Source organism: Zonotrichia leucophrys, chromosome 10 (assembly GCF_028769735.1).
Source record: "Zonotrichia leucophrys gambelii isolate GWCS_2022_RI chromosome 10, RI_Zleu_2.0, whole genome shotgun sequence".
NCBI lineage: Eukaryota > Metazoa > Chordata > Aves > Passeriformes > Passerellidae > Zonotrichia > Zonotrichia leucophrys.
The window spans coordinates 6698803-6725890 of NC_088180.1; the positions used below are offsets into that span (position 1 = coordinate 6698803).

The following is a 27088-nucleotide window of genomic DNA, read 5'->3' on the forward strand; positions in this document are numbered from 1 at the left end:
CTGAATTAAATGAGTGGTTTGCAAAGGGCTGATATGTCTCTGGGCAGCCTGAGTTCATTACAGTTATGTAAGTTTTCTTAAAAACATGATTAAAATTTGAATTATAGTCCCCCAAGTATGCTGCAAGATCTGACTTGGAGCTGCAGCAAGCAGAGCTTTGCTTCATGTGCTGTTTTTGTTCCTTTTGCTGCCATGAATTTGGCATGGCATCCCAGGGAGTGGGATCAAGACAAGCAGTGACAAAGGCCTGATTGCTCCAAGTGCTGGGGCAGGTTCTGACCATGGTATTTTGTAACATCTTCTGCACATACTGCACGGAAGTGCACAGGCTGTTAGTGGCAGCACAGAGGGCTCCTCACTTCAGAGGTGAAATCAGGAATGCAGTGTGGAATTTGAGAGAACAGAGTTCTAGGAATCCAAAGGGAAGAGCACCCTGAAATGAGTGAATTGAATGGTGCTCTGAAGTTTAGCCATGAAAGCAGCTCAGGAGCATTGCTGAATCAGATGTCTGTTTATTCATGATCACCACTACCAAGCATGGACAGATGTATACATAATAGAAATAAACTTTGCTTTAACTGAATACATTCAATTCACAGTGATTAAGCAGAAATAATTTCATTTTCAAGGCTGGATATTTAGGAAGGGGTATATGTGCAACAGTTTCTCTTTAGTGAGAGATAACCACACATCAGAACTCTGATGTGGATCTGACCTTCCTTGGGGAATTCAGATTTAGGACTAGCTCTGAGACCAGGTTCTAATTTTAATTACTGCTCCCACATTAAAAATTGGTCCCACAATGCAGATGAAATCCACCTATATAAATCAGCAGCAGCAGGACACCTTAAAGGTTATACAGACCTAGGCTTTGTGCTGACCTCTGCACAGCATCAGCCCCTTGCTGGGCCATCTCCACAGGAATGAATTGTATCCAGAAAGCACAGCGGAAGAGATGCAGATTAGTATTCTACATAAGGCTTTTAATATTGGGTAGCATAAAGGCCAAGTAAATAATCTAAAAATAACTAAGCATTAATGCTATGAAGACCCTGTGCAGAAGTTACCCTTTGTCTCTTTGGTGCTGATCTTACAACAAGCAGTTTTTATCTTTTGTGATCATATTGTGAATTACTAAACCTAATCACTGAGGAGTTGATTTCTAGCTGATCAGTAGTGGCTCCATAAACTTTAGTAAAGTTATTTTAAACTGTTTCAATTGGCATTTAGCCAATTTGAGAATTGTTTTAAATGTTTAGATAAGCCACTCTCTTAAGAAGTGAGTGATGCTCTTGCACATTAATTCAGCACTGAACTCATTAACTAGCTATGCATGCAGTTTTTTTATCAATCTCAACTATTTTCAGTTCATTAGACAGCATGATTAAGATCATATGAGTTGAAGTAACAGACCAGTGCATCATCTCACCACAATTGTATCTAGGAAAACTTGACCTAAAAGCCATATGGAAAGGACAATTTAGCCTTCCCATACTCAAGACAGCAGTTTTGAATATGATCAGCCCAATGTTTCGTGGAAAGACTTCAGTTGTGAACTTCTGTACAGAATGTCTGTTTTGAAAGGTGAGTTTCTAATTGAGACAAATGGATTTCATACAGTGGTCCAAACAACCATTTGCATAAAAACTGCACAACACAATGACAGAAAATTCTTCTCTTCTTACGCCATATTGGTCAATTCATATTTAGTGTGCACATCATTTTCTTCTCCTGGCTGAGGATCTGAGTGATGAAGTTCAATAAAAATGACATAGGTCATTGCTCCAAGTACACCTCCCAGCAGAGGTGCAACTACAGGAACCCACCACCAATTATTACCAGCCCTGTAAGACAAAAAGAACAAGAATTAGTGTTATTTGTTACTCTGGTGAACACCTTTCTGTGAATTAGTCACTGAAGAGATCCAGTGGTATGCCACTTGCTATACTGTAGACATTTCTATTTTGTCTCACATTTCTGTAAATGGGTGACACCCATCCTACCCAGGCTGATTCTGATTGAAATGCTAAATAACAAGCACCAGACAGGTAGGTCTGTGTGTTGTACTTGCTGTGTTTTAGACAATAAGGCCTTTTTACTGCATGTCTCTTTGGGGCCAGAGGATGATTTTTCCCTTGTGAAAAGCACGTTTCACTGACTTGCAGGGAAATGAAAGGGCACATATTTATTGTCCAGCAGTCTTCACTTGTGCTGTCCTCAGATGCTTGTGAATAGGTTTTCAGGATGATACAAAAGTGGCTTATTTCATCTACATGAAATAAGCCAAGTTCACTGAAATAGTATTATACCATCTTCCTCTTGGCAAATGTAATAAATTAAACTGAATTTTGAGTAAAATTACCTTAAGCAATGTAATAAAATAGAGTGACTTTAAAGCTGATTATCCTTGACTGGAGTGGTCAAGATTTATATTTCATGATGTAGTATCTTATCTCTATGTTTAAAATCTGGTGTCTTTCAGCAAGAGGCAAATAAATGCTTAGAAGTTTTATACACCTGAAACTTTATCTTAGAACTTAGAACATGCTATAAAGTCTAGCATGCTGATTCCACTGAAATGTTTACATTTGCACAATTACTAAGATTTCATTTTATATATGTAGTTTTACAGGCATATTTAAAGTAAGACTTCCACCACTGAACTGTATAAAACAATAAATAACAAACTTTTAATGCAGGAATATTGGGCTGGCAGAATTGCTCTCCTTTTCCTAGAGGTCCACATTCAGACAGTAAATAACTGAGTATCTGTGTCAGAGCACAGTGTCTCTTAACTGTACTGATGCATTAAGGTGTTTTGATTTGATAACATGCTGTATTAATTGAATATGTGAGTCTCCAATGAAAATCCAGCTACCTCAATTTCATGCATATTGAAAATGGAGATTTTTTTTTTTTTTCTCCCAGAAATACAAAGGGACAAACTAATCTGCAAGAGGAACTTTACAGGAAGCTGCAGGTGAACTTTTAAACTGTCACAATAATTATTCAGCACTCAGATGTGGAGCTTTATGCAGAAGTGAACTTGTTTGTCGCAGTGCAAGGATAGAACTGAAAGACTATTGTTGCCCTGTTGATTATACTATTACTGCTTGTTCAGAAATGCCTTGCATGTGTATGTTTTACCTTTGGAATTATTTCTGTTTTGCCCTGAGGATATAAAGTAACTTCTGATGTTGTTTTACTGAGTTTAGAAATCTGTTTGGTTTTGAATCATGGATGGTTGTTGAGCATTTGAATTTCTGGAACAAGCATGGACTAATGTTTTATTGAATTAATCAGCAGAACAAAAGCTTTATCAAGTACTTGCACGTATTCTTCTGTGTGATGTGTTTATACGGGGGTGTGCAGTGAAGGTGTTTCTTGGCAGGGTTCTCTCAGCCTGTGCCATGAGCTGGCCTTGTCAGCTCCTGCATGACCTCCTCCAGATCACGGTCTGTGTTTGCAGCAGCTGCAGTCAGCTGTGTGCGGGACAGCCTGTGCTGAGCTGCTGGCTGTGAAGCCTTTGAAGGGAGAGGCTGCTGCCAGAGCTGCAGTGAGGTCAGTCCGGACCCAGCCGAGCAGGGGTTTCTGTGGCACTCAGTGCTCTGCCATTGGCACAAGAGCAAGAACTCGCTGTGACAAGCACAGATGGCCAAAGGCCCCTCAGTGCCTTCAGCCCCGGCTGTGCCCACAGAGCTTTTCTTTAGGAGGGCACCCAGCGCCGCCTCTGCCAGCGGCGGGTGCTGCGCGTGTGGGGAGGAGGCAGGAGGGGCCTGGCCGGCAGAGCTGAGCGTGGCTGCGGGAATTCCCGGGAAAGGACAGTGTCTAAACTACAGGGATTGGGAACTTGGCCCAGTTAAACTTGCAGATACACCTTTCACTAGCCAGCTGCTGCAGGAAAAGGAGATACCGCTGTTCGTGACGTAATCCGGGCTGCACCCCGGGAAGAATGCTAAATGCTTCAGAGCCGCTTTGGCACCCAAATGCCACCAAACGCCTGTGCAGACAGGAGACTGGCCTCCTGGCCCTTCCCGCGGTGCAGTTCAGTTCGGCGCCGCCGCCGTGTCCCCGGTGCCGGCGGCCACGAGGTGTCAGCGTTACCGCGCCGAACCGCGCTGGGCTGGCCCGGGCTGCCTTCGAATGCTGCCACCAAATACTGCTCTGGAGAGCCCCACCTCTCTCTCTTATTGCGGTTTCAGGCTCGGTTTTGCTTGTCAAAATCCAGTCTGGTGTTTGGAATCAACGCTCTGGCTGTTTTCTCACTACAGACAATACTTTGCTCCCCAAACTTTTCTTAAGTTTACTAGCATATTAAGCGTATGCTTAGGGAAGACTCCTGGTTTTCTGAGGGGAGCCTTTAACCAAAACAAGCCATTTGCATGGGCTAGGGAAACCACACCACAGCTTGTGTCTTCAGGCTTGGCTTTGGGGAAAATGCTCCTTTAGGTGTCTTTGTGCAAAATGTACTAAAAGAAGAATTTAGAAAATCCCAGCTCAAGTGCAGTCCTGTCATCTGGACAATTCCATGGTCCAGCAGAAGGGCTCCCCTCCAGTCCAGTTCCCTGCCTGAGAGCATAAAACCAGCATTTACTATACCTTCAAGCATACATTCCTTCAAAGAAGGGAAGAGGGGTTTTCTCTGTTGTTAGGTAATTATCTCAATGTTTAGAGTATTTGCTTGGGAACAGTGTAGAAAGTCTTGCCATTATTTATCTGATCTATTCCAAAGTGGAGGTTTCCAGTGGTCCCCAGCTGTTCTGTAGGCAATGCTTGAAAGTTCACTGACATGGACTCAATTGCCTTGGGAGATGTTTCCATCCTCCCCCAAAGAACATTCAGTGTCTCCTGAGTATTTCCTATTGCTCGGTTTGTACAGCACTCCCCTCATGTCTCTGTGGACATGGTTATAGTGTCCTTGGACTTGGTTATAGTGGTAGCCTTTTAACTGAAGGCAGGGAAGAAGACAGAAGACTTCTTCCTCATTTTTTTTGCATCACTTATATTGCTGTAAGTTTATTCTGGCAAGGATCAGAGATCTTGAATCTTATTTTTTATGTTCACATTTTAAAGTTTCTTAACCAGGTCTTTCCAGTGGAACTGCATTCCCTCTCTTATATAAAACCTTAAACTACACTAGGGGAGAGTCTATGTTGGTGTAGATGTGAAGTTTTCTTGTAGTTTTTTTTCATGTAAATGAATATGACCATACTTTCGGAGAGAAGGGGCCTTCACTGGTATTCTGTGACGAGATCACAATACAATCAAGCTTCCAACTTTCAGGAATGTAATGGCCAACTCCATAATACATTACCAGTTATGGACTGACACTAATACCACAGCCAACAACTACTTGTGATTACACAGGTATGAGAGAGGAGAATCCTGAATGTGGGATGTTGCTCTGTGTGTCCTTGTTTTTAAAAAAATGCAGTGCCATGGTGCAGTGGTAAGAGCTACTGGGGAGGAAAAGTTTGGCTGTAGCCAGACCAATGAGCTGATCTCTCACCAGAGCTAGGCTACCTCCAGCCTTGGCTCTGTGCTGTGTGCCTGTTTCAGCTATGCCATGCCTGGCTTTGTTTTTTTGTATGAGAAAAGCTTTGCTACAGCTTTCCTCAAATAAGGTACGTGATTTGTGTAAATAGAAATCATACTGAATAAATAGAGATTATTTGTGCTTCTTTTATTTCTTACTAAAATAAAATCTCTGCTAACCAGAGCTCTCCAGTGGCCTACAGTACTACTGGGGATTCCTACTTGTAAATAACTGGGAAAACAAACAATACAAAAATAAACCGAAAGATCTGCTTCCTGGTGACAGATTACTCTTGCTTAGATACCCCAGAGTGCCTCTTACCCTGGCTGCGTGTAAGATGTGGATTTGATGTGCAGCTAATTAGCTGTGCATTGGGCCAGCCAAGAGCGTGTGTGTGTGCACATGGGGATTGGAGAGGGCTCTGAAATGTGGGAAAATGAAGGGAGCTTTTCCATTCACTCCTTCACTCCCAGCCAGGAAGTCAGGCTTTTAGATTGCTGTATACTTCTGCAGTAACTCAGAAGTAATCATAGGCTAAATCAATCTGATATGTCTCTGTTTTTTTACAGCACCCAATAAATATTTCCACTTAATTCTCTCCTGATTTTTTCCCCCCCTGAAAGCTGCAGGACACAAGAAGAAAGCACTCATATTTTCAGTGACCTCTTAGAAGCTCTAATATTTTGGGAAAGGTCTTCTTGAAACAATGATTGATATTAGAGATTATGCATGTTTGATTTGCCCTAGGAGCAGGAAATCCTTTTTAAAGCCCAGTTCCTAGAGGATATCTGGCTTAAAGTGCATGAATAGCTGCTTCTGGTATGCAAAGAATTACCTGTATGTATATAAAGTATGACTTGGTACCATGTTGAATCAGGATCTTACTTTCCTAGAAACATTTTTAGCCAGGAGCATCTGACTTCATCTCCAGGCATACTTACGTGAATACTTCCATCCCCCATCCTGCAACGGCTGTGAAGAGCCTTGGGCCAAGATCCCTGGCTGGGTTCATGGCACAGCCACTGTTCATTCCCAAGGAGCAAGTAAGAACAATTATAAGAAGTCCTATTGCAATTGGCTCCAGGCCCTTGGGAACACTCTTATTTTTGGTGTCCAAAATAGCAAATACAGCCAGAAGAAGAACAGCTGTTGACATCACCTGACCAAGACAAAGAAAAGAATATTGAATAAATACATGTAGATTCTTTCCAATAATGAAAAGAGGGGCTATGGCAGCTTTGTGGATTGGAGTGGCTTAGAGCTGGTATTTAGTTTTATCCCACTATATACAATAGCAAAATTTGGAACTCAGCGCTTTTCTGCTTCACAGTAATGAGAAGTTTTGATATCTGAGCTGAAAGACAAAGACAAGAAATGTGCTGAGGAAATTTGGAAAAAAAGTCTGCAACAAGAAGAGGATTTAAAAGGCATTTCCTGTGTGAGGTCTAATGTTTGTTTCCACTTTTTTTCCCTGTCAATTTTACACTTTTATTGACTCAAGTTTTGGTAGTTCTGCTGCTATAGCAATGCAAACAGTTCCATTGATATAGAAGTGTTTTATGTGACTGTAGTTTATGCTGAAAATTTAGACTAGATAAGCATCTCTTTATTGAGATGTTTTTTGAGATTTACAGGTGTTGTAAAACATCAGAAGAAAAAGTGAAATCTGTCAAGTCAAAACTGAGCAGCTAAAATTAGGGTTGCATGTATAACTGTACCATGAACTCTGTACTACACATGCTAATTGAGCTGATGAAGGAAATTTTCTTGGAATTACTTCAATGCAAGTACAGCTCTGCTTAAATAAAATGCTTTGTCAATGTTGATTTTGCTAATAATTAACTTGATAGGAAAACAGACAAAAGCTTCAGCGATGTCAAAACATTCAATTTCTATACTGATTTGGAGAAGCTTAAGTTTGAGGGATTTAAAAATTTGGTTTTCATGTGCTTTTAAGCTTGTTTTGAAACATGCATGGGTAAAAAATATCATAGGGAAAAATCTGTTGACTGATCCAAAGATCAGAACTGTCTTTCTTACAAAACTTCAAAACAATGTTTAGATTTTTTTTGAAGCCAGATTGCACAATCTTTTACGTAATGAATTTCTGTGTTCAGGCCGTCTCTTGTTTTTCATACCTTACTCATTCAGTATTTATTTCATGTATTCCTGAAGAAGGTGGGTAAGTTGATGAGGAATATGTAAAAGATATGAAACTTCATTTTTTGCTGTTGCGTAAGTGGAATTAAAGGACAAAGCTTAGAAATGAAGTTGAGGATTTTTCAGATTCATTCATTTGAAAAACAAATACTACAAATCTATCTGCAAAAAAGAAGGTTAGAGAGGAGGCTTGTGGAAGCAGAAAACTCAGTTGTTCAGGGTATGTTAAACTGTCTGCTTAAGCATTATTTAAGGAATAATAGGTCCACAAAATGGGCTAGATTTTGATGCAAGTGGCCATGACTGCTGAGATTTATGGAGAAACATTGATTTATGCTGAGCAAAACCTCTTACATATATTGCTTTAAAGACATTTTGAGTGCAACAATTAAGATGATGTATGAGAAAGAACAACTTGAAATTATTTTGCTTGTAAAATATTACTAAAATGTAACCCCCTGCAAACAGCATTGCATTCTCATTCTATTGTACAAGGGAATATCTGGCTGAAATGGTGAGTTTTGGCACACTTTTTAGATCTACGTGGTTTTTTACTGCTTGGCTTACAGGTTTTTTTACATTTAATTTGTAGAATTAAGATAGCAAGTGCACTTACCTGATCTGCAAATCCATTTACAAGGGACAGATAGGGAGCTGGATATGTTGCAAAGATCTGTGCTGTTGCATTTGGTCCTGTGACTTCAAGTTTTCCATCGCTGTACTCCATAAAGGCATCTGTAGGAAAAAGGCAGCAACTGCTTGCACTTCTCCATGAACTTTTCTAGGTTTTCTAGGACTGGAATCTATGTGATGGGTCTGTGCACTTCACATTCTCAACTGAAACTGCTCTAAGGTCCCTTCCAACCCAAACCATTTGGTGATTCTCTGATGGCTTTTTCCTAGGAACCCCATTATTGGGTTTGAGGTGATGCACTCCTCATACCCTCCTGTCTCATTTCTCCTCCTGTGCCTTGAAGTACTTGTTTCATGTACCACAGATTTCCAAATGGGGCTGGTTTTCCCCTGCTCATAGCTCCAAACTCAGTGCCAAGGAGCACTTTCTGATTCTGAGTGCAGATGTGTTATCTTCAAGATGTGCTACATTTTTTATGATGACCCAAGAAATGCACAGCATCCTGATGGTGCAGTTGTGGATTCCCAGCCAGCAGGAATTACTGCTATTCCATTTGACAATGGTGCAGTTTTAGAATTAGGAAGATATTAAATGGGACACTCAATCTTCATAGACAGACATGAGTAACAAACTCTAATCCATTGTTTTATTAGTGGATCTGGTGATGAGATGATATTTGTGAATAAAGAAATAGCTCCCCATCTCCTATGGAAGTTGTGGTGAGGGTGATGAGCCCCTCCTGAACCTAGCAGATAAATCTATTTTTCCTTGTTCCTGTTTTTTCTAGCTTTGCTTAAAGCCCCAACATGAGTGCAGAGAATTTCAGTTATTCATGCAGATCAGGCTCTCATTTGAAGTGTCAGATAATTCTGTGGCATTTAACTATTACGGGAGGAAAAAATGGGATGCTCTCCTATGTCTGTTTTTCCACCAGTGACTACTTTTCAGTGCACCTCAAAGAGTATGAAAGTCCTACAAGCTGTAGGAAGTAAAAACTGCAGAAGAGGTTTGGAAATTAATTAGAGCAAGAGGAGGACTTGAGCAGAGATAGGGATATGAGAGAATCCAGCACTCCTGAATATGAGGAAGATGTCCCTAACCTAGATCTAAGCTTCCCACTCTGGCTCCCTTCCCTACTGCTGCCCTTGTGGCAGAGCACAGTTTCTCCCCTGTCAACCCTATGTACCTGTTGACACTGCTGCATCATGGCCACAGCCATAATTCTCACTGTCAGGCTTGAGGAGAACTGATTCAGATGAAAATCCTGTTCTAGCATTCCAGTATCCAAATTCTAACACTAACCTTAAAACAAGTAAACAACTCTTCCCAAAACAGTTCTCATGGTTCCTATAGATTTTCCTCTTTGGGGGATTACTGTGGGCACTGAGCACTGAGCTGACGTGCAAGGAGCATTTCCATTTTTGTCCTTCCTGCTGCACCTAGACCCAGCATGGTCTGCAGACATAGTGCCCACAGGAGAGAGATGTTGGAGGAGATGGGCTGGGCCAGTGGAAGCAGAGTTTTGGAGCAGGGGGTTAAAAGCACAAGTGATCCAACTGAGTGGATTCAGTCAGGCAGTTACTGTTTTTTCCTTTGCTGGCACACTGTGTAAAAACCCCCTGTGCCTCAAGGACAGGGGGAAGTTTTTCTTTTTCCCTGTCAAATATGTGATCTGTTTATCACTGTACCTGGAGTTCATTGCCTTGGAGAGTCACCTCTCAAGGGTGGTCTGAGCTTTGGTCAGGAGGGACTTGATCTCATATCCTGTACCCTCAATGAACAATGTTGGTGATTCTTGCCTACAGGCACTTGTAGCAGGTCTTTAATGTTTCTAATTTGCCTGGAAGATGGATAGCCCTATATCCTGGCTATTAAGTAATTTAAAATCCTTACTGAGAAATACATGATCTCAGAGTATCTGATTTCCCATGAATAATTTTTCTAAATATCAGAACATTTCCTGGAGTATTAAGTGTTTCAGTAAATTTGTAGGGTACCTGGAATGTTCAAGTGGTTGTTTTTCCCTTCAAACTCTTTATGCTCTTTCCTTTCTCCTTTTTGTAGCTTTAGCTTCATTCCTGCCATTAGCCCTGTGTGAACAAGAGTCCTCTGCCTGCCTGACATTCATTGAAAAATTGGGGCCTTGGAGACTGCCTGACCTCTAGTTTGTCCTGTGAACATGTCTAAGGTGTACTCACTGTAATAAATCCCAAAGACAGCCGCTGCTCCAACGAATGCTCCCAGGAATTGTGCTAATATGTAAATTGGTAATTTGGTCCATTTTAATCTTCCAGTCACGCACATGGCTAATGAAACAGCTGGGTTTATGTGACCACCTGAAAAATAAATCAAAAATTAAGTCATGTGGATGACTCAGATACATGAGAATAGGTGAAGGATTTGTAAAAATGTGGGCACTTTTGAACACCAGAACAGTACATGGTTTTCTCGATGTTATTTTGCAGTTAAATGGTGACTGCAATTAAACTGAAACAAGTTGGATGAAATCAGAGGAGGGAGAGCAAAAGCCACTAGGATCCATCCTTACTCTTGATCCTTGTGGACTGTGCTCTTTATCAGACTGCTGTCCTGCAGTATGTAACTTATAGACAACTTTTCCAGAAAAATAGTAACCTGCCCCATTGGCTGGGATGGGAGGGTCCCTTATTCTGCACATATTCCCTCTCCTCAAGGCCTTTGACTTTATTTTCAGGGGAGAACTGGGGCAGAAAAACATTCCTTTAGTATCCCAAGCACATATTAGGATAAGGACTGTTACTGGCTTGAGCTTGTACCTTGAGACAGTTCTGGAGTGCCCTGGATTTAAATAATGTTTGTGTCCCTGTCTACAACCTGGGGTTACTTAGGAACTCAGTTTTCATAAGACAAAATCAAATAATGTTAGGGCTGTCCAGTTTCATGTTGGCTGTTGGTGAGCTGTGCCTGGATGGCACCTGAGGACAGCAGTGCATAGTCCTTCACTGTGTTTCTGTCTGGTTCTTGTGCTTTCCAGAAAGATCCATGATAAGGAAACTGATAAAGTAGCTGTGCTGAAACAAAGTTCAGTTTCCTGTGAAACTTCCTTCCTTGTTTTATTCAGGAGTAGCTACATCTGAACTTACGCATGAAAAAAGATTTCAGTAACATTGGAATTCTTCATGACAATTTTAGTTTCTAAAATATATTTATTATGTCATAGGGTCTCTTCCCTCAACATCTTTAGTCAACAAAAAAGGTGTTGTATGCTCTTGGAAAATTTCATTGCTTACAGATACGTGGTTGCTACTTAAGAAACACAAATTGCCAAATAAATGAATAGGTACTTCTTTGTAATAAAGCCCCAAATTTTGTAAAGACATAGGAGCCTTTGCTTATCTTCCAGATAAGGTCTCATTTTGGTCTGTAAGAATATCAGGAAAAAAAAAATTGGCCTTTGTCTTTGGTAAAATAACTGAAAGAGCATGTCCTTTATCTATCAAAGATTAGGGATGGAGAAAGGGCTTCTGTGTACAGTTTGTGTTTGTTTGCACTTCAGGTCAGTGAGTCATTATCTTATGAAATCCAGGCACCTTTGATACATAATGAACTGACAAACACAGATAAAAAGCTGGATAAAACCTTCTTTGTAGCATTTCCAAATGCTGACCTAGTAGTGCCAGTCTTGAATTAAAAGCTGAATTCCTCACTGTGTTTCAAATTCTTCAGCACAGAGCAAATAGATGGCACCTAATTTAACAGCCCTTCATGGGAATTTTGATTAATTGTTGTCTTTTGTTCCTTACTCTGGCTGGAATTAATAATTTTCCTTTCTTTCAACACCTGATTTTATTTCCCCACCTGTATATAATACAGGGTGACTATGATGGCCAGGACAAGTTATAATAATATTACAGAGGCCTAATTAACATTTAATATGGAAAGGTAAAGTCTAATTGAAGGCTCTCATGCTGACATAGAGGAATTACAAGATGCTTGGTTTCTGTGCCACTGGTTTAAAACAAAAAGTTCACTTTGGACACTGTGTTCCTCCTTCTTTTGTGGTTGCAGTGATCACAGTCATCACTCTGAAATGCTAAGTTGGATAAAATAGGGGACATTATCTAGATATTGAGGAAAATTAAAAAGGGGAATTTTCCTAAATAAAAAGCTGAAATTCACTAAGCATGCAGACAATATATATTGTTAGCATTAATTTAGAATTACATAAAGAACTGATGAAAAATATTTTAGCAGTACCTAAACATGAGAATTTGACTCAAGAGCCACAGAAATTGCAAAAATAATCTATCTAGGAACTTGCATTCTGAAGTGTCCACTAGTAATCGTGTGTTGGATAATAACAGCCTGTTGAAATATCTGTTCCTATTTTTTCACAGAGAAAATGCACTGCATGCAGAATCCTTTGTCGTGGGAAAAGCACAGGAAGCACAATACTGCAACATCTGCAACTGCTCTGCCCTGCTGGGATTGAACTCTAATTTTCTACATAATGATGGAGATGAATATCCCTTAAAGGTGCAAATGTAGGACAGGTCTTCACAGGTTTGTTTTCATGAATCTGCATTAGATGAGTTTAGCTGCCTCCATGTAAACCAAGAGCTGTAGTTAAAAGTTGTTCAGATAATAGGAATGTGCTGCCGAATTAATTTTGTGTGATATTAAGGAACAGTTCTGGTTTGTGTCAATGACAGTGACAAGACTGCCTGTTTTGTAGAACCTGGAGCACTTTCTAATGTGAGACTTTCTAATGGAAACCTTCTGCATAGTGCCTCTGTAAAAGAATTTGTAAAGAGAAGAGAAATGGCCATTGTAATTTCTGTTACAGCAACTATTTCTAATGTCCTAATTACACCTAGAGAAATTTGTCCAGACCAACTTGACCCTCTTATGAAGAGTAAGAAATGCCTTTATGAGACCTGGAGTACAGGGGCACCATGTGCTTTAAAGGCCAATATAAACTCTGCATACAACATAAAGTATTGTGTATTTTCGTGCTTAGCATTGTTCTTACAACCCATCATTTTCTATTTTAAAGGAAGACTTCAATTGTTAAAAGCATTTATACTAATGTTTCCAATCTTAGTTTGGCCAAATTGAATGGTGGAACAAGGAGACAAGGCAGCCTCCAATATGGCACCTGTGGACACTGGTTAGTTACCCCAGCTAACTTGGCCCCAGCTAAAGAGAGATTCCTTCCAATCAGCTTGAGCAAGTGTTAAAGCAGAAATAAGGGGGATAGGACACTGACAGTGTCATTGAATGTATCTCTGGTTCTGAATCTTTCTGATGTTTCTGCTTTCTATGATCTGGTGCTTCTGTGATAATCAGGAGCAGAATTGCTATTGTCATGGGACATGAAGAAATAAATTGCACTCTGTAAGGTGAATCCTGTTCGTTATACCCATTAGAGGGTCATTCTGCTTTCTGTGTAGCTGGCCACCATTTTGTCTGGTGACTGCTGGATTGCTCTTTGTGGTCATTTCTTTAAACACAGTGCCTGTTCTGCCCAGGGTCATCTCTATTGATGGGATTTTCAAAGCAACACCAAGCAGATTTCTGGTTTGCATAGAACACTTTCCATAAAAGCCAGAGGTCTGCCAAGGTTTTCACAGTGTAGTTGAGATCAGAATTTGGTAGGATATTTTTTTCAAACACAAAGAATAGAAGGAAATAAGAACACATGAGATTTACTCGCAAAACCCTGGTGCAGATTCTGCTGTAATGGTGCTTACTGTTGCTAACTTATGATTGTTTATACCATGAAGTGGAAACCCTTTAACAAGGGAGCCTTAGCACTGTAGCAATAAATGCTATAGAAGAGAAGTGACTTACCAGAAACGCCCCCGGACACGTACACTGCTATGGTGACTGCCATGGCAAAGCCCACCGACACCGTCATGGGCCCTCCATGCACTCCGCGGCTCAGCACGGCCTGGCCCACACACCCACAGCCCAGAGCCTGTGTTTGGAAAGACAGGTGTCAGGTCACAGCTGTGTCTGTCAGATGTTACTGCTTGTGACTTCTGCTCTCCTGGTATAGCTGCAAATGCTGTTGAGTGCTGAAACAGTGCTAGAATTTGTCATGTGTGCCTTTGCTGCAACACACTTTTGCTTTTTATTTTTCTCATCTCTGTCACAGGGAAGAATGTCTGCTAATGAGGACCTCTCCCCACACAGAAAACTGTTCTCAGACACAATGAGGGGATACTCATCAGAACTTGAAGCCCAACAAGATTGCACTGCCCCTTCAACAAAACTCTGCATCTGAAAGTAAAATTAATTCTCTGAGGTAAGGTCTCAGTTCCAGACTGATGTAATAAGTGATGAAAAATTTACTGTAAAAGTTATGAAAGACAGTTCAAAAATATTTTAATGTTTAGTGCTGAAAATGGATTGAGACAACTTTCTGGTATTTACATTGTGTGTTATTGTTATGCTGACTTTATATCATATATTGCTCTGGCAAAATATTTCACTGGCTCTGCGGCTTGAACAATTAACTGAAGTTGAGATATCTAAATAATTCACATTGAAGAATTCTAAATGGATTTAAACTAATTTGGGATTTTTGTTGGTTCTCCTCAGAATAAAGTTCAGTAACAGGTTTAAATATTTGCTTAAGATGATGTTTATTCAGTTCAAAAGCCTCTGCTTACCTTCAAGCATATATTTAGAGTCTATTAAAGATGACAGGAAAGATATTCAAAGGGACAAAAACCTTGTAGTTTGAGATAGACTAGCTGATCCATTTCTATGTCTTTGAAAATCTGCTTTTTAAATATATGCCTATGTGCTCTGCTGCACAAGGAGCCAATACTCTATGGAAGCTCTCAAATAATTTTTATAGTCTGAAAATTTTTGCTTCTCTGCAGCGCTAAGTGATGTGACTCATACAGTTTCTGGGACGTGAGTAGATATATGTTGAGCAACCTTATTGCTTATTTTCAGTTGCAAGGCAACTGAATTCAGAAACTGCAAAGTAATGGGAAAATCTGTCTTGCCTTAGAAATAGACTGTACCAAAATGATTTGGTGATCAAGGTTTAACAAGCAAGTCCTGCTCGAATAGATGCAATTTAAACAGGAAAATCATCCTTTTGTTTCCATTATTTCCCCAAGGGTTTTAGCTAATGCCAAAATGTGGCAGAAAAGCTCTCCATAAAATTACTCTCTTAACCAGCTTTTGAATGCAGACGGCATTTCTCAGTGCCCCGAGACTGTGTCATATGCCCAGGTGCAGCTCTTGCCTGAGGTCATAATCATGTAAGCAAACAAAACACTCACTGGTGCCAGAGTGTTGCAGCTCGGGTTATGTAAGGGTAGGGTGGTGTTAGATAGCCACAGTTTATTGGACTGTAATTAAAAGCTCCAGGACACAGTGCAGGCTGCTGTGCAAGAGATGAGGCACGCTTGCGTTAGCCCTGCTCTCACCTGCACTGCACGTGATCAGCACAAATGCACAGACAGCAAACTGAAATAAACCAATAAAACACAGTGGGGCTGGTCACACTTGAAATGGCATCTCTTTTTAAACTTCATATGAGACAATTCCTAATGTGTTTATATGTTTAATATGGAAAGAATGGGTATGCTGGAATTCATAAGAGTCTATGGGAGGTGGAATTAACATCCTCTAGTCATCACTTTCCAGATTTCTTAAAGGGAGTATTCCAGAAACTGCACCAAGCAAGATTTTGGGGAAGATATGACTCAGATGAAGAGCAAGCTCAGTAGGCTGCTCTAGGCCCCTGCATATGTTTGGGTGCAAGTTGAATACAGGCAACCAGCCCAATCTACAAGTAGAGTGTGCACTTGTGTTCTGAAATGGCACAGACAAAGTTTTGCAGACTCAAAGGCCATTCTTTTGAAAATGTTACCTCTTTCTGTAAGGATGATGAAAAAGAGAACAGGGGTAGAGGAGATGGTAGAGGAGATAGCAACATCTATGTATATCAACTATAAATTCACAAGAAAAGGGAAGGAAATAACAGAGGGAGACTGTGGCTTCCCTTCCTTTATCACCAGAACTGAGGAGAGCCACACAGAACAGCTGTGCAGTCCTCTGGCATTGTAGCTCCTGCTCTGCACATCTTAGGGAAATACACAACCACAGATGCTCCATTTCTGTGCTAAGCAGTCTCTCTTCTACAGAGAAAACACGTGAGCCAGCTGGAACACGGCTGCACTAAGGGGACCTGCTCATGTACAATGACTAAATGCTGCTGCAGGCACAGTCAGTGTGTGCCCATCCAGGGATGGGAAAACTGGAGCTGAGCCTGCAGGTCTGAGCTGTGTCACTGTAATACTCTCTCCATTTGCTGACCTTTTAAGAAGGAGAGTGAAAAGTTGCCTCATACTTACTGTAGTTAGGTTGGTGCAACTGGAAACTATCACCCAATCATGTAATTACACAAACAGCAATGTAATACCTTGGAAGTCTTTGTTTGGCTGAGTTAAGACCATCTAGATCACTGAGTTGTAATTAAATATTCTAAGATTTTAGGCCAAGCTCAGCCATCAGTTGCACCCACATCACTCATTGATTGGAGCACATGGAGTAAATGGGAGTTTAATTTACATAGATTACAGCCAGATCTCTTTATCTTATCTTGTCTATCTTATGTTGCCAGATTTTCCTCTTAGCAGTTGTCTATAGCCTGATCCGCTTAAAATTACTGGACTGCTTTCAGCACTGACTTTTTTTGTTCATAAAAGCATTACTGCCCTGAAGAACATGCTTGGGTGTGGAATAGCTGTCTGAACCTTCTCTACCAAAAAAAAAAAACTTGCTTCATAGGCCATTAGATCATTCTCTTTGTCTTGGATAACAAGGCTATTGTTAGGAAAGGAAAACAACTGGCCTTCAATGAGTCTAAGGTCCTGTTACTGTCTGGAAGCTTGCAGGACTTTCTGTATCCCACATCAGAGAGACTAAAGATCATTTTGCTTCTATCTTACTATTTTCAGGATTTTTCCAAATGCTTGTAATAGCATTTTTCAGTGTAAATAGGTTTTCTGCAAGATCTGAACCCAAAATTTTAGGGAATCTATTTTTCTACATGGCCTGTAAAGTTTTAGACATCTTAAAGAATGCTTATATAAAAAAGCCCCCTTCTTATCACCCAATCCTAGGAGTGGTGTGCATTTATAGGCAGACCCTCTGAGTGTCACATGAAAGAGGCAGCTGAGTTTTGAGCAGTGTGGAGGGAATGAGCTGTGCTGGACTCTGTTCATCCCCAGCTCCAGCTGTGGTGACACCTGCAGGGGCTTCCACAGGTGTCCCTGCAGGCACAGTGTGGCCTCAGTGGCTGCACAGCTGATGATGCTGTGCATGAGTTCAGGAATTCAATGTGTTATAAGGAATACAGTCAGCAGGTACAAAAAAAAATTAATCATAAACTGCTCACTTTCAATCATGAAATGCTAGAAAAATAGTGGCTGTATTTGCAGGTAGGAATCTGTGCCTGTGAAAACTTCACAGCATTCTTCATGGTGTACTGTAGTCTTGTGCAGTTCCCCTACCCAACATTAATATTTCCAAATAGGATGAGCTACTTATAAAAGTAGTAAATAAGCTTTTCAGTTTGAGGTGTGCTAATTTGGTGGTATCTTCCTAAGGGAGTGTGTTTTAGAACTCACTTTCATTTCCATCCCTTCATTTACAAAGCAAGTCTGCTTAAGAATTTACCTATTGAATTTCATAATAAGATGTTTTATAATATTAGAAACTTTTTCCACATAGAGATGTATTTTTGCTGTGTATTACAAAGGATCTTAATTCAGACAGGGTTCCTAAGTATTCTTTCACCAGGGACAGTAATGCTAAAAGCAACAAAAACAGAGACATGTTAGATTTTCTAAAATTCAGGGCATTAGCTCTGCAAGAATTCAGGTTACAGGAAAACCCCTTTCAGGAAAGACCAGTCCTCATCCAATTTAATGTTTAATATTTGCTATATTTTGTTAAATCAGAGAGTATTTAAACTTTTAAAGGTGAGATAAAAAATACAGCTTACCAGTCAAGCTTACTAGTCACAGCTCTTATTTTATCATTAATGAAATGTTTTGGTGAGGTGGGGAGGATTTCTGTATGTTATGATTTAATCAAGTTTAGAGCAATAAAAATTCACTGTATCCATTCTGCTGATGTTCTTCTGGGAAACAACCAATATCCTCTTGGGTTCAGATGGATTTTAATTTTTTTTCAGACTTGCTATCTCATAAATAAGGGGTGCAAAAACCCCCAAGCCCTTACATTTAGTGAATTAAATAGTATAGACAAAAGCCTAAAAATTATTGCCATTTTGAAACCATTTTCTAGTGACAGAAAGAGACATTACTACTTGGAGACATGATTGTAAATTTAATAAAACTTTATATATTTGTGTATATAAAGTTTTAAAAACATATAAATATAAGGTTCAAATTGCTTTGTGGGGAAAAAAATAGTGAAAATATTGAGGGACAGACTATGCTGTGTTATATAAACTGATGCTTTTAAATTTTATTATTGCTTTTGCATATGAAATAGGAGACAAATAAAAGTTTGTAATCACCTAGAGAGAATGCAAAAGTCTGCATTTTCTCATATTTTGTTATGATTAATATTGCACACTCCATCCTGAAATACTAAATGCTTTTCTTTCCTGAATTATAGAGGGCAACTGGTTTGAGTCAGTTTCTTTACTGAAGACTGTTTTTATTTTCTTACTAATTTTTAGAAATTCAGAAAAGAAAATGAAATGTAATATTCAGACACAAACTTTCAGGAGTGAAACATTGCCTGTTGTATCAGGGCTAGAAAGAAAAGGCCAGGCAAAGGAACAACATCTTACCTAGCAGCCTTGAAGAGGAAAAGAATCTGTTCAGGTGCTGCTTCCCTCCCACCTTATTCAATTGTTCTTGAGCTATGATGCTTTGCTTCCTACCCCAAGTGAAAAGCTTTAAATCTTTCTAAACTCCTAAAATATATTTAGTCTCTGCACCAACTCTCTGTGTTCTGTAGCATTGAGAAAGTGTGCAAGAGTGGGCATTGCAGACTCTGAGAAAGGAGGATTTCTATCCTGTCCCTGGAGTGTAAAGGGTGCATGTTCCTTTTCTTTTACTCCTTCCTTTGGCTGCAGAAGCAGGGGGGTGGATCTCTGCTGGGCCCTCATGGTTAGAGGTACATGCTTAGGAGTAATTAAAACCAAAGCTGTTTGCTGTTGGAAAAAAAAAAAGAGGAAGATGAATGCTTTTAATAGTAAAGAAACGTGTGAGGAATGGGTTAGAGGAACTGACTCTCATTTGCCTTTAAACTGGACCATGGATTGGAGAGCTCCCTGGAATTCACTTGCAACTAGAATGGTTTATTGAACTGTTGAGATCACAAAGATATAAACTCACTGCATAGCACAAACTACATTTATTGTCTTTTAATCTGTTCTCCAACTGTTTATAACAGTTTTAAAAAGTTATTACTTTTATTACCTTTCTTTTATTTGGTGAAACTTTTGAAAAAACACCTTGTAAATTTGTGTCTGTAAAACATAAATTCAAGTTTTGCACTCACAGTTGAATGTTGGAAAGATGCAAGTCTGCTCTAAGTCTCAGGCAGAGGTGCCTATGCTTCAGCCCTACAGATGAAACTTTCTGGGGAGAAGGGTATCCACAGAAAAAGGTTTTGGGAAATTAAGTTCAGCTTACTGAAACCTTAAACAGTGAGTGTTGAGTTATGTGCTGGGGCTGACATTGCAGAAATGAAGATAATTTTCTTCAAAGCTTTCATGTAACACAACATCTGAGTCACCTAAAAGTTTGAAATGTCATATACTGGGAAGCCTAAGTTTGGATGGAAAACAAAAGATTCCCATGGTTTTTCAGAATGTTTTGCTGTCATAAATATTTTGGGGTAAAAGAATAATTAGCTAACTTTCCTTTCAAATTTTTCACACTGCTTAATATTCAGCTGAATTAAAGAATGACTTCTAAAATAGAAAGGCTGTCTAGAAAAAAAAAACTGGTAATAATAAGATGATGAAAATAACAACAGTATGCAAGAACACCTCCTTAACCTCAGTACGACTAAGGGTCTTTGTTACCACTTTGTCTTCTGTTTGCAATGCTGATTTAATACAGTTTGTATTAAATAGAGTTTGTATGTCTTCACCAGAATCATTAGCAAAATGTAATGCCATCAAGTATATGCAACTATATAACATTAGATTCATGATAGCATTTATTATTTTTTGGTTGTACTATATTTTTGCTGCTAGAGACCCAGATGTGTGAATCTCTGACATAAGAGCTGCTCTTCAAAGTGCTAACACTGCTAGGGCTCATGGTATTTGTAGCACTGTGTAATATTTTAAAAGCTGAGTGACAGATCAAGATACCAATTATAACTAAGTTTTAATACCCTCTTATCTAGCTTTGACAAACTTAAGTTCACTAAGAGCTAATTATACAATGTTATGTACTCCAGGAAATTCACTACTGATGGCAAACAAGGCAGCTGTTAGAAAGTGCTGATATTTAATTTTTTACCTTAGACAAAACTTGCTGTAATTTCATCTTATACAAAAAAAATTCTCCATTTCACAAAAATGTAGGACTTGGGAATTTATCTTTGTTTAAAATGTCTAAGTAGTGGTTTTGTGTTAAATGTTAAACACTTATTTAAGGAGCAAAGGATCAAAAGCTATGTTTGCTGTCAAGTAATAACATCATGTAATGAGAATTCTAATGCATGTTTAGAATAGGGGATATATGTTACCCTGCAGTATTGTAATTAACGTGCACTGGAATGTAGGACCACAAAAAGTAGATATAGAAAATTGGTTTAAATTTTAATCTTATGGACTGAGCAAATCTGTGTAATGCCAATCTTGAAGACTTTTCTGAAGCAACTCAACTCTGCAACAGAGCAGGAGCAATAACTTGAATAATGAAGTGGTCAGAATATGAAAACAAAACTAAAACATTTTGATGATAAATAGCCTTCCTCATTAGCTGAGCTATTTCAGGGCTGTCACGTATTCAGTTCATGCTTGTGTCTTGAATCCTCTAAGCACACACAAACATTTGCTTCAATGGGAGTTGCAAGAGGCTCCCCACCTCCAGCTGGATACCAGGATTATAGGAATAGATATAGAAAACTATCTATTAGGAGCATGTATACTCCCCTCTTGTATTTATATGCTAAATGGAAGCCTGTGTTTTGTCTCAGCAAGGAAGTGAATGCTGCTCTGGCCTCTGGAGATCCTGGCTCCTGTGCAGCTCCTTTCTGGGAAACTCTGTTCAGTAAGATGCTCTTGAGAGTGAAAATGAAATAGAAACTGTGTTAGGTGAGCAGTAGCTGCTAAAGGAAGCCACATGGCCTATTTGGCATCTCCTTTTGGAACTGTTTCAATTCAGATATACTTAATGGCATAAGTCAGAGTAAATCCCATTTTGGTTGAGAGCAATGCAGTCAAGTTCCAAAGAGGAAGTATGGAGAGGAGCATGATTAAAAGCAGAGAGACAGTTGGATAGGTGAGTTCCATGCAGACTCACTAAAAGCCACATAAACCATCTATCTGCTGCAGCATGGCTTCCTGACTCTTTTGTGCTAGCACACAGGTGTTGTCCCCCAGATTAACTCACCGAAGTCCCAAGAGGAAATGTACTGACCCAGGAAACATGATTGAGAACTAAAAGCTCGCCAGAGAGCTCTTCCTCAAGGGAGACCTTGGAGCCAGTCCCAGCTGCAAAAGGCTGAGACTGACTGAGGCTGGGCTCTCAGCCACCATGGTGCAAACAGGCAGGTGTTCTCCCAGCTCAGGATGCTTCCAGGCTCCTGGAGTTTCATGTTTCTTACCAAAACTGGGTGCTTTGCTAAGCAGAGAGCATGGCTCACATGGGCTGTGTTATCAATTTGTATAATGTAAGCACCTGAGAACCTGTGGACCGCTCAGGAGGAATTATATGGAGCATCTCCAGTCTGATTCACTGGACTGAGCATCCATTGATGGTCAGCACATTTCCTGTGATTCTGGAGCTCACCTTCTACTTAATTTTCACCTGGAAAGAATTTTGTCTACGTGCTCTGAGTCCATGCTGCAAGGCAAAGTGCAGCATGCTGAGTAGGGCTGACCAGGAGATTTTATCCAAACTCTGTGCCCAGTGCCTTTCTCAAGGCTTGTTGTGTGAAATCTGTCCGACATTGCAGGCCACACCCTGAGGTGAAGGCTGGGTTTTTCTCTAGTGAGTTATTCCACTTTCTAGATTTCCTGTTTGGAAAACAATGTTGCAAGACTTAGAGTTACCAAAGATGGCAGCTTAGGCTCCTATTAGAACGTGGCCTCTGATGTTATTCTCTAGAAAATTTAGAAATAGCTGATTTGGAGGGACAGAATTTCACCCGGCTAACTCCCAGCAGTGAGTCCCAGATTTGGGTGTGGTCAGTTAGCATTGGCTTCCAGACAGAGCCTGTGGCAAACAGAAATGCTGGCTCAGCCTTGCTCCCTGGCACAGGTGCTCTCCACAGTTTCTAAACCCCATCACAGCAACCTGAGGTGGCTTTCAGCAAAGACATGATTCAACTGTGCTGTAGGCTGTGAACTCTCCTCTCCTTTGTAACAGCTTTAACACACAGTTCTCACACTATCCTAGTACTAGAACTTTTGCATTCATGCTGTTTTCCAAGGATTTCTGTCCTCTGACTCACCAGGATGCCTCTTTCATTAGCTCCAATTTAAATTAAGGGTTTAATATTTATCTGTGCTTTAGGTGAATACTAGCTGACAGTTTTAAAGCAACAGCAATAAATAGAATCACTGAACAAACAAGATTGGAAAAGACCTTTGAGATCATCAAGTCTAACCTATTAACAACTAAACCATGGCACTGAGTGCCATGTGCAGTCTTTTTTTAGACACCTGCAGGGATGGTGACTCCACCACCTCCCTGGGCAGGTGATTCTAGTGCTCAATCACTCTTTCATTGAAGAATTTCTTCCTGATATGTAACCTAAACTCCCCCTGTGCAGCTTAAGACAACAGCAGAAAAGGCAGTGTTTCTCCACAATAAACACTTGGTACTGCTGCTAACTTGTGCAGTCTAAACATAAGCTGAGGTATACAAGCACTGAGATAACTGCAGTTTAATCCAGGTGAGGCTCTTTCTTCTTTAAACCAAGACTGGAACTAGAAAGGGTAAGAGAAATGAGAAACTCAGATTGTCAACAACAATTTTGTAGCTTTCTACACTTTCTACCATTTTCTACTACACTCATATGGTGAATATACTAGGAAATAGAATCTGGGTTTGCATTTCCTTTCTAGCCTTGTGCAGCATAATATTAAATAATATCATTTGCTGTCTAATCTGCACTTTAATATGTTTTCTTCTCTTGCCTAATTTTATTAATGGAAGGAGGGGGAGGATCTTGTGGCGAGCACAGAGTACTGGAAGTCAGGTGATGTGGGTTATATTCAGAGTTCTGCCACAGGCTTCCTGTGCAGGCTCCTGTAATCAGGTTTGCTAATATACAAAATTAAGATAATGACATTTCCCCTCCTTACCAGGGTGTTGTGACATTTAATTCATTAATGTTTGTAAAGTGCTCTGTGCTCCTTGCTTCTAAATGTGCTCCTTACTGTAATAACGTCTTATGGATGGTATTAAATTTGAGAATAATGTTATTTTAGTGCTGGTGCACTTCAGTTGGCTGAACTGTAGTAAAGACCATAATTTCCAGTATTTTATGAGCTACTGGAATTTTTAGATGACTTACTTGAAATTTAGCTAATATAGTTACAGTTATAAAACATATGACAGTGCTGTGCCTGCTACTTTTTTTTCCTTTTTCACTATGATGAAATATTTAGCAATAAGCAAGACTTTGTCCAGACAAAAAGGAGAAGGAAAGAAAGAAAGTTTGGCATAAATAGTCTAGTTGCTTGACTTCTAGCACTGCTACACAGCCTGCTCTCTCCCCTGGTGAGTCACAGTCCCAGTGCAAAATGCACAGAAAAACTGCGCAAGAAATTAGGTAAAGAAATAAAAATAAAAATAAAAATAAAAATAAAAATCTGGGGTTAAAAAAAATGGGAAATTTAGGTTATTTATCTAAGTTGTAGCAGTACTATAGGACCAAGCAATATATATATAATTTATGTTATAGAGTTAAAAACAAACAAAAAATTTTAAACTTACAAAATCTCTGAAGGTTTGGCAATGCAACTCCCAATAAATTGACTACAAATCAGAAAGCTAAATTCCTATATTACACAGGAAAACAACCCAACTAAAATTTTCTAAACATGCAGTACAATATGTTTGTCAATGTAAACAGAATCTGTGCATAAAATGAGCTGCTGAGATTTTAAAAACCAGGAAAGTATTAGCAACATTCATTGTTCTTATCTGGATTGTTCAGAGCTTACTCCTTCACTGAAATTCCACTCGTAGATGAAATCTAATGCCAATCAGACAATTGTAGTACATAAAACAATCTGGTTTTTATAGGCAATGATAATTACATGGGGTGAAGAAGGGAATTACAAACTTACCGTCAGAGGAGCAATTCGTTCAGGCTGTGCATGCTCAGGCTGTAACCTCGCTGCTGGCACAGTACAAGGAAAACGTACATGTCCCCTCACAAGCACTGTCCAACATTAGATTAGTAGGAAGAAAAGAAAGCAGCTGACACTTACTATCATTATAAAAGTTCCCAGGAACTCTGAGAGGGCTTCTTTAACCAGGCTGTTCTTCAAGGAAAATTTCTCCTTTAAACTCCTGTTGTTTTTCCGGCTCATTTTGGCTTCCTCTATTGCTCTGGTGCCCTAGTTACAAATACACACAAAATTTGTTCTGTATTTGTCCGTGCTCCAGCTGAACTTTGACACTTTTACTTAAACATTGAAATATGAGATTTCATCTTGTACAGCCAGTGAAATCATCTGACTGCAGGCATTGACAGAACCAACTCAACATGCCCTAACAATTCATCATGGGTTTGTCATTCTATGCCTTCTCTAAGTGCACTTCTATTTATACTGGTTAGATAATACCAGTAAGTTCGCAATCAGATTTCTTCTTTTTTTCTTATAGAATAGATTAATCATTACCTTTCCTATGTTACTTTTTTTTTTTTAAAGAATTAATTCCTTGTAAGAATTAATAAATTGTTGTTTCTATCATCCTGATCAAAAAAAAAGGCAAAAAGATAAACCACAAAGTAGGGAACCAATATATACTTGCAAATTTCTCTCTGACCTTGATTGAGATTTAAACCATGCTACTATTGGTTGTCAAAGAATTTTTCAAGGGGAAGTTGTAAAGAGAGCAAATGCTTGGGAGAATGCTCTACTGTACCCTGTACACAAAAGCCCTTAACTTCTGAGACATTTCAGTGTCTAATGAGGAGCCTTACCTTGGTGGTGTGTGTTGAATTTGCATATTCACTCACAATGCTCTTTTTGGACTAAATGCCTTGCTCTCTAGTGAACTTCCCTGTTTACAAAAGAGCAATGAGGCAGAATAAATGAAGAACATTTAATGAAATCTGCTTTGGTCCAGTGGCTCCTTACAAGGCAGAACAGGGAAGTGAAGCACTGAGTTACTATATATTTCCTGTATGTTTGGCTTAAAACGCATTGGGTGCTATAATGTAGAGTATTATAATATTATTTTCCATGATCTTAAGACTTGAAGTTGCCAAATATCTCAAAGAACTGCACCTCCTAGAAAAAAATATAACACCTTTATTCCTTCAGCATCTTGAATGTTTTTATCAGATGTGATACAGACTTTATACTCTCTGGTTGATTTCCGACTATTTTCTGCTGTTTGACTTGACACTAGAACTTCAGCCCAGTTCTGGTAGATTATTTTGGCATGTATTGTAGCTGCTCAGTGCAGCTGAGGTTTGGATCTGTCCTAAAGAGGGCAGAGCCTTACAGGGTTAGGGAAATGTGCCACTTGTTATCCCATCAGTGTTCCTCCTAGCCTCCAGCTAGGTCCTGCTGAGTGTTCCCTGCAGCACTTACCACCCCCAGCTTCACCCCTTAACCCTCCAGTTCTCCCCACCACCCAGTTTTCATCCTTGACTGCTTTTCTGTGTGCTTTTACTCACCTTTCTCTACTTCTGCATCCAAACTCCAGTGTGTCCTCAGGTGGTTCTGAAAGCGCTGCCCTGTGGAGCAGCACGGAGCTGATGCAGCAGCAGATGGCAGCATCCGAGCTGGTGCTGGTGAGCCGGGGACACCCGTGCAGAGGCGGTGACACTGCTGCAGGACAGCTCCAGTCCTGCTCCACAGGTCCTGCCTGTGGCACAGACAGCTGAGCCCGCCTCTGGGGAGCCCCTGAAAATGGCCTGTGAATAGCAGCTTGAAAACATTTACCCCACGCCACCGAGAAACAAACATATTACTCAGGACCTCAATTATCACAGCGGGGTGGAGTGTATGTTTGTTATGTCTGTGAGAGAATTCTTTCAGGGTAATGTATACATTAGAACTGAGGGAGGATGCTTGGGAGGATATTCATTACAGCAGGAATGAGATAAACCACTTCCTCTCTTTCAGGAAAATGATAAATAAATAAAGAAACATGTTTATGGAAGCAATTTTTAGTTGTTTGTCTATAGCGATTCCTTCTCTTATGCAGATGCAAGTCTTGCTCACCTAATATATGTAGGTACCTCTGAGTTTTGTCTCATAGCAGGTATGAAGACATTAATGCTACTTTTCAACTAATAATGGGGCAATAGCATGTCAGAGACAAAAATTTATACTC

General features: G+C 39.8%; 1 protein-coding gene across 4 annotated transcripts; it reads right to left on the reverse strand.

Annotated features, from left to right (window-relative positions):
• Positions 1 to 492: 492 nt before the first annotated feature.
• AQP9 (aquaporin 9) lies at positions 493 to 26533 on the reverse strand. 4 transcript variants are annotated; one of them, XM_064721894.1, is made up of 7 exons: positions 26427 to 26533; positions 25006 to 25134; positions 14163 to 14289; positions 10529 to 10666; positions 8313 to 8431; positions 6478 to 6695; positions 493 to 1844 (listed from the first exon to the last, which is right to left on the reverse strand). In XM_064721894.1, the coding sequence occupies exons 2-7, from the start codon at positions 25105 to 25107 to the stop codon at positions 1682 to 1684; spliced, it is 867 nt and encodes a 288-aa protein (XP_064577964.1). In that variant the 5' UTR covers positions 25108 to 25134; positions 26427 to 26533; the 3' UTR covers positions 493 to 1681. The 4 variants fall into 4 exon arrangements, with proteins under 4 accessions (XP_064577964.1, XP_064577966.1, XP_064577965.1 ...); XM_064721896.1 differs by lacking the exon at positions 26427 to 26533 and adding an exon at positions 25725 to 25804; XM_064721895.1 differs by lacking the exon at positions 26427 to 26533 and adding an exon at positions 25568 to 25712.
• Positions 26534 to 27088: the final 555 nt, after the last annotated feature.